Consider the following 11,291-nt stretch of genomic DNA (forward strand, 5'->3'; position numbering starts at 1 on the left):
GTCTATGATCCTGTGAGCCCCAAAACTCATTTTTTCTAAACTTTTACCTATCAATTTTGATAAAAAATAAAAATCCTTTCTTCTTCTATGTTGGAGAAAATTGGTTTACTCAGCAAAGGTTATGAATGTGTTTTTGTCTACCTTCAAGAGAGGAAAAAAATCATGTTAAAAATTGCATGTCTACTAAATATATTCTTATGCGAAGAAATATTGATCACATTTCTCAACTGAAATTCAAAACTTGCTTTGTCAGCATTGTGGGAGACTAACCCTTGATTATATAAACCATTTTTCTTTGAGGCGGATATAAGCCACTTTTAGCCAAATTGAAATTTGAATTAGGAGCATCATAGATTTGGATCTGAAAAATATTAACTATAGAGCCACATATACAAATCATCAAACAGGCAAAAAGCACATTATGAAACTTGACTGTTACACTAATGTATGCACAAAGTAAATAGCCGTTTGGCTACAGTGAGTTAGTTTTCTCTCATCAACTGCTCCATAATTTCATACTAAGGGTCATGCCACAAAATTCAAATAACCTTACTGGTTATTAGCTTAACTGCACTTCATGAGGCTTGTAGGCATTTAAATAGGCAGTGACAAACTTCAAAAGTTTACTTAACATCCTGCAGAAACTATACTCAGATTAGAAAAATTCATCATTTTCAAATTTCAAGTAAAAGGAAGCCCATTATGATGTTATATAATTTACTGTCACCTAAACCTACCACTATCACTATCGGTCCAGTTTTTCGTTTAATCAGCAAAATATTTATCAATAACTTAGCAACCACACACAAGGCATGTATGGAACCCAGGAAGGATAATACAAATGAACTGCACCAACATGTGCACAGCCAAAGAAAAACCAACCCAAAAAACACTAGAAAACATGTTCCAAGCCCGGCATACCTCAAACAAAGAAATTAAGAAATTATAACACTATGGTACCTAAGGAACAAAACTGCAGGAAACCAACTAACCAACAGACCAAAGTTTTGCAGTAAATTGGCTTGCAGCACACCACAGCATTTACCTCGAACACTAACCTCCACCTACAAGGAAGTACTACATAACCCACTACAACAAAAATGCACCACACCACAGTTTTAATAGAACGTGGAAGCAGATAAAGAAAGAAAGCCTGGCACTGTCCACACTTTAACCGCCCCCATACTGAACCGACATCTACTATCAATGGCCCGGAAAAGACGCAAACGAAGTCAACTAGACAAGCTAGTCAAAGGATCGCAATTCCACTCACAAAAAAGAGAGGTGTTAGTTAGCCTTTCTAGATACCAAGGTCAGGCAACCACCTCCTTTGCCACCTCCACCTTAATGTTTAAACAAATGATCATTCCACGCGTTCTAAATCAACCACAAAACAGCAAGCCATATAAGCCCCAATCCACTCTTAAATTTCTTATCTCTCCCTATTTCTAACCACTGCCAGTCCAGTATATTTTACAGGAAAAATAAGTGTTCTGAGATAAAGAATGCATAAACAGCAATATCGCGCAGACTTGGAAGAAAATAAAGGTTTAAACCTAAACAGTAATGTGTATTTCTCTTCTTCTCAGTAACAGTTTTAGATTCAGTGTCCATGGAATATTATAAATCCATAAATTACTAGAAAACAGACTGATCGATGAACTCCAGTGCGGAAGAAATTAAAAGAGAAATCAATTTGAAATAAGGAATGATATCTTCATAATTCAGAAAACATTTATAATTATTCATTTATCATGTTCACATTTTTTTTGACCACTGTGTAAAACTCTGTACCTTGGTTACACTCTTCTACTGTAATCTTTTACCAAATCAAGCAGCATCACTGTGGGTTACTATGGCCTCAACTCTATCAAGTGATGCTTGTAGACGCCCTGACTGCATGTTTAACATTGGCTCGCCAGTACCTAGACCCCTGTTTAAAGTTTAAATTAGTAAATCATTTACGAAATAATTGCATGAAACAAATACAGCATGTATCACATGCGCATCAGAAAATCATAAACGAAAAAGAATAGCTCAACAAAAAATCAACTATCTTAAGTGCATACTCCCTCCAGTCTTTATTCTAAGAAAAAATAGCCAAACACTTCCTATGAATTCAGTTATGTGCAATTAACTTTTTTAATCTTAATAAAAAATAAGTGTATTCTCAAAAGTATCCTTCATATGAACTTGTTCCATGTAAATATAGCAGTCATAGGAAAATAAAACTTTTATTAATTGATGGGGATTTTATGAATGACATTGTTAAATAGAGTAAAAGTAGATAAACTTGCTTATATTCGAGACTGCCAAATAAAACAAAAAAATGCTTATATTCGAGACTGGATTGAGTACTTTCATTGAAGTGATAAAAAAAAATAATTCAAAACTTGCCCAGTAAGCTCGGGAAGAACATATTCTGCCCTCCATCCAAACCGTAAATCAAATCCGGGGAACAAACCAACCGATGTCTTGTTTCGGATTCGCGATACATTATCTCCACCCAAACATGTGGTGAGCTTCCATTTCCAACCAGTAGCGTGCATTTTAAAACTGTGTCCTACACCAACCTGTGCTGATTACGTCAGTGTGAATCTCTTCAAATGAAATTAAACAGAAAGTGGGAGATCAACTTATCATGAGTCATGACAACAACAATAACACCGTGAAATTTATACATACAGGCAATTAATAAAAGCCTCATTCATTACTATTTTGATACATTTTTGCAAGGATCAACATAAACATCATAGCCATGTCATGATTACAAAAACAAAATAGTTGAATACAGTCAAACCTGAAGATTCAGAAATTTGGTAATTGGGATCTTTTTTGAGAGAATACGAACATCATGCTGAATGGGCTCATAAATGAACTTCCATTTCCATTCTGGTGTCAAAGGCTTAAATACAAGCTTTGCTTGAACTTCATTGATAGGAGCATTATATATCTGCACACACACACACACACACACACACACACACACACACACACACACAAAAATTGATCTCTTGTAAGTAATAGTCACCATATCAAAACAATTGACAAGGAACCAACCCCCACAAAATAAACATATTAACCGAAGAGATCCAACAATATAAAAAGTTAAACTTCACAGAGAAGCGCTCCTATTAATTTAGATTTCTCTTTAAATCTTCTTGTATCCAAGGAACAAGTGAATTTAACCACGAAAACAGGAAAACAAGACAATATGTAACCATTTGACTGTAGTGCAATTAGAAACAAAGAATAATCTAGTTTATGCACCATGAATGATAAACTAATGAACCATTAGTATTTACTCCTTCATTCCTTTTTAACTGTCACCTTTGGATATTCTACCTCAGGAATTCAAGAAACTTGGCCCCTCCCAACAAATTAAACTCCTCAACCAAATGGCGGAATTTGAATAAATCACTATTTGATGTATGCGGCTTACTACAAAACATCATCAAATAACACTTATACTGGCGCACTATAAAACCGCTATTTCTGCAATCCCCAATTGACAATACTGCAAGATTGATGTTTTGATGAGAATACACTGATTTACACAGTAACTACTTCTATAGTCCTAAAACATCAACCTCAAATTCAAATCAATCAAACAAAGCAACTCTAGTTATGGTCCAAATATGAAATTAACTTACATGCAACCATGACAAACAAGTATAACCATGAATTCGAAAGTCAAAACGAAAAAGAGTGATAAGAAGAAAAACCTCCATATTGAGAGCAACACGAACACCCTGAACTTCTTTACGGAACTTGAGAAATAACTCTGAAGGCATCAAATTGATGTTGTATAACTCGTCCCAAGAACTTGGCTCCTCCACGTTCGGTTCCGAATCCATTTTTCAAACTAAAATTTCTCTTATCCCTAAAATTGAAATCGAAATTTTTACCGAGGATGATGAAGGGGAAGAAAAGAGACTTGAGCAATCTCACTAACGAGTAATCCCAATGCTAGTGATGCTCTTGAAGCCGCTCATAAATGTCCAAATCACTTCTCTTTGTAGAATTTGTAAGAGTCGGATAAAATATTATTTTAGCAAGAATGATGTAAAATGTAAATTAGGTGAATAAGCATTTTAATTTAATCCATAATGTTCTAAGACTTTTTTTTAAACAAAAATTTTAAGATTTAATTTAACTACCCACATTTTTTAATTATAAATTATTCTTATATTGGTATATTTAGGGGGTGTTCGCAGTGCGGTTTGGGTAGTTTTAACGTAAAAAATCATCTGAATCGCAAGAGGAAAAACTGTGCGGTCCAGTTTAGTTCGTTGGGGTTTTAGAAATAAAACCAAACCAATGCGGTTTAGATTGGTTCGGTTGGTTTGATTTTTTTTACAAAAAAGATTATTGACCCATAGATACACATATTGATGACAACATAACTTTGTATTTAGTCATTTATGCGTTATCAAATAACAACAAAATTCATCATATTTGAATAACAACTTTTCATTTAATATACAAAAATAATATTAGATAAAAGTGGAATAAAAAATATAAAATAGTAGCATAAAATAATATCAAAAACATTATAATAAAATAGAAAGAAAAAAAAAAGAGATGAAATATTAGAGAAGATGAAAAAGAAAGAGCAGAAGAGATGCGATTATATAAGAAAAGGACCATTAAAAACGTAATTGAAAGAGAGAACAATAGAATAAAATAATAAGATGAAAAAGAAAGAATGTAAGAGATGAAAGACTAGAAAAGAATATGTGATATGTATTTGGAAAAGAAGATGAGAAGAAGATGCAATACCACTAGCAGAGATTTGTAAATTACAAACCGCAAACCGAATCGAACCGCACGGTTTGTTATAAAATGGCTCAAACACATCCGAACCAAATACGATTTTTTGCGGTTTCGGTTTGGTTTGGTTCGGTTTTGCTGTTTTCTATTGGGCCGGTTTGGTTTTGAACACCCATAGGTATATTTGCAAAGAAAAATGCTATTCATACACCAAATTTATACACTACACCGTATATACTGTTCACAAATATATGAACAGTGTATTCATATTATTTTGACTTTTTAATATATTTTTGTCTAAAATTATTTTGGTTAATGAAACATTAAAACTTGGTTAATACAGTTCAAAGTTTGGTTCATATATATTCTAACATAAAAAATTATTGTATATACCGCTCAGACTTTGGTTAATATTATGTATAAAGTTGGTTAATACAGTTTATAACTCGGTTAATAAGTTCTCAAAAATAAAAAAAATTAAATAGTAAAATAAAGTTGGCTAGTAGAGTAAAGAAGTTGGTTAATACATTTATAATTTAGTGGCAGAACATGGTTAATAGTATATATTTTACTGGTTAATAAAGTAATGAAAGTGGTTGATGAATTATAAAGAAAATAATTGGTTTGTCTCATACATTTTTATGGTTAGTAAAATTGCGAAGTTGGTTAACGACACAACTTTATAACTATGTTGTAAAATAAAATTTAAATTTCTTTTTAAAAAAATAATTATTTTTTTTAAAATATTTTTTTAATAAAAAACACTGCTCATTGTATAAATACGGTGAATAGTGTATACGGTGTATGTATTAGGTGTAAGAATTGGTATACACATAACATTGTTGATTTGCAACGAATCTTGAAAGGAGCGACGTGAGAGGAAAATGGTGTAACATATCACTCAAACAACTTCTTGATCATCCGTTTATTAGTTCGAGCGACCATCATTTAGATATGTCGCTCAATTCTCAGATTGATCGTCTTCCAAGAAGAATGTGGAAACAGCGTTGTAAAAGTATAGAGTGCACCGAAGGTGAGGTGAATTAGGTGTTTAGAAATTTTTAGAGAAAAGTAACAAACTTTTGGCCTTGCAATTTTACTGGTTTTATGAGAAATGAAGAGTCTTCTCAGCAACAATATCAGAGGCATCTAGATACTGCTTCTTTAATGCTTTAAGGGAGGCTCCAGCTCAGTTACCCGAGCGACCAAGGTAGATTGGGAGTTGTGAGTCTTTGTCTCCTCTTGTAAAGAGTCAGCATGCTTGACTTTCTCCTGCAATACAACAAACTCCTCCTAGAGAATATAGCACCTCCATTTCATAGCTTCACATTTCCATTTCCAAGCGTCTCTTTCCAATACATCACCCCTGTCAACACCGGAAAGAGAGAACAGAGAAGATGCCTGACACATATTATTATAAGTGATCTCGTAGAGGATTTCCATCTTCTCCGCCTCAGGGAGTTTCTAAACGAAGGAAAAATCTGATGTCGATATAGTAGCAGTGGCCTCCTTATGAATGCGAGCAACCCGTGAAGAGAAAACGTCTAGCATCTGTAAAACGGAAGTTACCTCCCTCGAAGTATCTCCCTCAACAAGATGAGTCTGTTTTGGGGAACCTTATTCTTGTAGGTAATGTTGATCTTCAACATGACCCATCTTTGTTGAAATAGGAAGTGGGTACGCATCCCCCCACATTCAAGGTGGTCGTGGCAGTGACCAGCTAGTTGACACTAGGGGCAATAGTAGTATCAGTGGTTGAGATAGGAGCAATGAGCAGAGAATCATCCGTAATCTGGGGAGGAGGTGTCACAAACCAGCTTGAATAACCTTCCTTGACGCCTTAGGCATTAACAAGATCAAAGAAAATCTTCAACTTGTCCATAGTTTCCATGTTACATACAAAATACAATCATACATGTCAAAACAAATTCGAAGACTATGTTCTCACAAAATATTTATTTCCTGTCATCCATATTTACTACACTCACGATGGCATAAATGTTAATCCGCTTCAACCTCGCCTATGTAGGAGACACCTCGCCAGAGCCAAACCATTCCTCATAACTAAGTATGTGGAACCAAAAGCTTATTTCCTCCTTCATCACCACCTCGTCCCGAGAAAGAGAACCCAATTTGGTACAGTATGAGTGGGCATACCAGTTAAAGTGAAGGGAAGACTAGTACTTTGGGAATGAACTTCTGCAGAAGTAAGGAGAATCATCAGGGAAGTAACAAAAAAAGATATGGGCCTTGGGAAAATGGGGCCTTACTAGTACAAAGCGCCCCGGGAAATCACCTTAGTTCGAGGTGAAGGGGTTGAACCAAGGATATTTTGTAGATGGAAGATAACAAGTCCTTGGTTTCAGAAGTTATATTAGGAGGAATGCATCAAATGGAACAGATCGAAAAACAACCAATAAGAAGGCTTCTAGAACTTATAATCAGCGCACAACATGAATGCCCTATTGTAAGCCCATAATCTCGGATGGAGCTGATAAGGGGCAACTTTTAAATGCTTCAAGACGACTACTTCAGAGTCAGAAAAAGGCAAGTGCAACCCTATTCTTGAAAACAGGCACTCATAGAGTGGCATCTCACTTGTCAAGGGAATCATATATCCTCTTCACCGGGACCACTAGACGAGCCGACCATTCTAGGGGAACACAAACCACTATGTCGGAAACGTCTATAACGTCTCAATTGCTTAGAATAGGTGAAGTTCCCACTACTTCTGCATTCACCCAGCCATACTTTGTTGCGTCAACAAGTTCTATCAATGGTACACCTCTCCAGACTAAGTGGACGGCCTTAAAATTTTCTCCAAGTGTAGTCTAAGATACCGCGATGATTCTACCTCGGTGCTCCTAATGACTCATCACTTCAGTATCATTCGTTTCATGTTTGGTGGTTTTCAAGTAGAATTAGACGAAATCATCAGCGTGTTCTCTCTTCTGTTGATTGGCCTAAATCTTCTCTTTAGTCAAAATGGGATGAGGGATAAGGGCCTTGGCGTGATTGTCCCTTTTTCCAAAATTTGATTAAAAAAAAGGCTTCAAAGGAATCGAGCAAAGAAGCATCCTCTTCCAAGGAGTGCTCAAATCCTATTTCTAGGCCAGAATCATCAAATATGGATATAAACTTTGGACTTACTCTATCGCGGGCAAGGGGAGATGGGAATTAGGGGATGTCCTTATTCCCACATAAGTGGAGGTATCTCTCTCTGAACCACTCAATAGATGAACAGTACTATCGCTCATTTTTGCAGAAAAATACTAAAGTTCAGAAAGTAAAAGCTTGAGTTAAAGAAGGTACCTAGTGAATGTGATATTGAAGGAGTGTAGTAATGAAAAAAGGCAAAGACATCGGTCAACAGAACTACTTGAAATTTGAAAAGCACTCTTAGAGACTAAAAGGAATAGGTTTTTACCAATAAGAAGAGCTGTGAATAAACTTGGGTACCAGGGAGTGGAAATTTCCCTCTATGGACAATTACTCCTATTTATGTTCAAGCATAGTTGAATGATTCAGATCACTGAAAGAAAAATTTTCTCTATGGACAACGACTAGATTTCCTCTTTGGGACATACACAGACTTGAGTGCATTGTAAGCTACATTGTGCCCTAACTTGTCACATCATCACATGTGCTAGGAAAAGACGGCGAATCGTTTTCATGTTGGAAATGTATTTAATGCTCTTGTTTCCCATTACTTTTTCAACTAACTTCAAACGATTCAATTCCAGCTCACACCAGACAACATCTTAGAGGCCGACCTAAAACCACTATAGGCTGGCCTGGCTCACTCAATGCCCAACAAAGCCTTGGGGGCAACTATTCTGAGCCGGCCAAAGGTCCAAACAGCTAAGGCTCAATTCTCCTCTAATTCACCTCACTTGACCTAAGGTATAATATCAGCTCACGCACATAAGCAAGGTACATTTTCTGATCTCCATTTTTCACCATACTCATCTTGAATCTTAAACTGACTTAGACGTTAGAAAGTGCACCTATTACATTCAGTGTACTCACCGTTTCCTCTATTTCTTTTCTTAATTCTCTTTGTCTACTCCATTTCTCATCTCCTCTATTCTTATCATCATAACAATCATTCTCATTTGTTCATTGTACTTATCGTAATTATTCTTCAACTTCACTATACTTCAATTGATAACTTGTTTTTCATTCAATTAGTAAATAAGTGATTATGTTTTTGTAACTGCAAGTGTTTTTGTATTTTTTTTGTTATATATTGATGTAAGATACGTTTTTATTTTTAAAAAAATAAAAATTGCAAAATATTTGTGTTTTATCTAAAGTAAGAAAAATAACAAAATACTAGGGTCATAGTTTTAAATTAAAAATATAAATTTCTTAAATATTTGATTTATGTAGATCTCTGATGTTTCGTGGGGATCTGTAGGAATAGTTATGGAAAAAATATTCCTCAGTAACAAAGATCAAGAATAAGAATGGAGAAAATATTCGAAGGCGCGACGGAGAAGAGAAAAACAAACAACCTATAAGGAACTAGATACCACACCCAAAATCCTTACCTATTCAAACAATGTGTAGTTGATATCTCTCCTCTTACCAAAATATCACTTTTAGGATGAAAACTTTATCCTATTCACAAGCTCCTCCTCCATTGTGTCTTGCAAAAAATAGTTTTGTTGGGAATTCTAGATATACTATACCATTTCACAACATAATCGTTTTTAAGTCGTATTCCTTTGCTTTGTGTAACTGTTTTAAAATCCTATCCCTAATTTGTGCCGTTGTTTCTATCACAAACATACTAGAGAGAATTACGATTTCATACTAAAGAAAATCTCAAAACCCCACGAAAACTGCATTAACCATTCATTCAACGACCTAGTTTGACCATACACAGGTGATGAAAAAATAAAGACTAATCAAATCCATAATTTTAGGGCTAATCCCCCATCGAAAATCTTCATACAACAACCCATAATTAATTAACTTGCACAACAATTAACAAAAAGCACTTTTATAGATTTGATTTCATAAAAAACCAGACGATTTTATTTATGCAAATGAACATCCAGTACATAACAACATCATCAACTTTTCTCAAACCACGTGGTTTTACATCCCAAATCCAGAATTACCGAAACCAGAAGTCTCTCCAGAAACCATAACCCTACCACCACTACTTCCTCTCTTAGGGACAAACTTTCTTGCCCAAACATGTTTTCCATTGATGGAAAACTTGACTTTTGTAGCCCCTCTCAGAATCATATCAATAGTATTCGCATTACGAAACACAATTCTAGCAAAAAGTGCTTGTTCATTTGGTGCAGTTTCCTGCATAAACAAAGCCTCAACACAATCTCCATAAGCCATAGTAAAAAACTCCTTAACTTCCCATTCCTCCACGCGGTATCCTTTCGAAAATGTCACAAATAATGTCCTAGCATCCGCTGGAACAACCCCTCCGCCTTCTCCTCCGACGGTGGCAGCATTGTTGGCCGGTTGCTGCACTTGCGCCATTGCACTAGCAATCCCAACGGGACCAAACTGCAGATTCGAGGGTCCGATCGATCCAAACCAGACACTATTCTCCACCATTCTCTCCGCCGAGTTCCTCATCATGGCTTGTTGCATGATGTCACTCAATGCCCTCGAGCAAACCTCTTGTCTTGTTCTCTCTATTCCTCGAGCGGCTTCGAGGCGAAACTCGTAGAAGAATTTCAGAGAGATTTCTTCTTCAAGCAGGCTTTGAAGAAGCGGGATATCATTGGATTCACCAGACGACGAAGACGAAGACGACGATGCAAGTGCAACTAGGTAAGGGTTGCTGTTTGCATTGGTGTTAAGACAAGTGAAACATATGAGTGATTCATCAGCAACTTCATTGATCAAAATGACAGGCAAAGACATAATCTTCTTTACAACTTTATGAAAACCAACTTTCTCCAACCAAAGCCACATAGCAAGCAAATGCATGGACTCAGAAGGGTCACGAGAGAGGTTGGTGACAAGGATGGTGTAGAGGTCTCTGTCCATTTTGTGGAACACAAGGAAATCCTCTTGGGAAACATTGAAAATAGGTAAGGGAGGAGGAGAAGAAGTAGAAGAAGAGGATGAAGAAGAAGCCATGATGGAAGCAAATATGGAATTATGAAACAGTGCATATGTTCAAATTGGGAAACATTGTTTTGTTTATATAGTGTGGTAAATAGGGCTCTTGGAATTACCATTTGTGAAGAGGAAAATGAAAAGGTGTGTGAGTCACGACTATTGATCACATGAGAAATGTTCATGCATCAAACAAAAGACGTGTTTTGTGAGTGTTAGTGGGTAATAAAACTTCAAGTGTACTCATTAGTCATTACAAAATAATAACTAAAAATTTCAGTTACAGTTACTTTTCTAATATAGACACAGACTTCTAGGGTTTGCCAACTCATGAAATATAATCTAGAATGCATATTTTGCAAGATAAATGTGAGGTATATTGGCACAAAAAAACAAAACAGTCACAAAAAGTGATAATT

At 35.7% G+C, this 11,291-nt stretch overlaps 2 protein-coding genes across 3 annotated transcripts; both read right to left on the minus strand.

Moving 5' to 3' along the window:
• Positions 1–354: 354 nt before the first annotated feature.
• LOC131629790 (uncharacterized) lies at positions 355–4,007 on the minus strand. 2 transcript variants are annotated; one of them, XM_058900590.1, is made up of 5 exons: positions 3,726–4,007; positions 2,801–2,953; positions 2,398–2,573; positions 1,795–1,933; positions 355–635 (listed from the first exon to the last, which is right to left on the minus strand). In XM_058900590.1, exons 1-4 carry the CDS (start codon positions 3,855–3,857, stop codon positions 1,831–1,833), a joined length of 564 nt encoding a protein of 187 aa, XP_058756573.1. In that variant the 5' UTR covers positions 3,858–4,007; the 3' UTR covers positions 355–635; positions 1,795–1,830. The 2 variants fall into 2 exon arrangements, with proteins under 2 accessions (XP_058756573.1, XP_058756581.1); XM_058900598.1 differs by having other exon boundaries at positions 355–644.
• Positions 4,008–9,717: 5,710 nt separating this feature from the next.
• LOC131601744 (uncharacterized) lies at positions 9,718–10,904 on the minus strand. Its single transcript, XM_058873627.1, has one exon. It carries the CDS (start codon positions 10,891–10,893, stop codon positions 9,880–9,882), a length of 1,014 nt encoding a protein of 337 aa, XP_058729610.1. The 5' UTR covers positions 10,894–10,904; the 3' UTR covers positions 9,718–9,879.
• Positions 10,905–11,291: the final 387 nt, after the last annotated feature.

Source organism: Vicia villosa, linkage group LG1, assembly GCF_029867415.1.
Source record: "Vicia villosa cultivar HV-30 ecotype Madison, WI linkage group LG1, Vvil1.0, whole genome shotgun sequence".
Classification (NCBI taxonomy): Eukaryota; Viridiplantae; Streptophyta; class Magnoliopsida; order Fabales; family Fabaceae; genus Vicia; species Vicia villosa.

Coding starts and splice junctions, on each gene's coding strand:
- LOC131629790 (XM_058900590.1), bottom strand. CDS start 3,857: ATGGATTCGGAACCGAACGTGGAGGAGCCAAGTTCTTGGGACGAGTTA. Junction 2,574..2,800: donor CCAAATTTCTGAATCTTCAG/GTTTGACTGTAT, acceptor TAATCAGCACAG/GTTGGTGTAGGACACAGTTT. Junction 1,934..2,397: donor GTTCTTCCCGAGCTTACTGG/GCAAGTTTTGAA, acceptor AACTTTAAACAG/GGGTCTAGGTACTGGCGAGC.
- LOC131601744 (XM_058873627.1), bottom strand. CDS start 10,893: ATGGCTTCTTCTTCATCCTCTTCTTCTACTTCTTCTCCTCCTCCCTTA.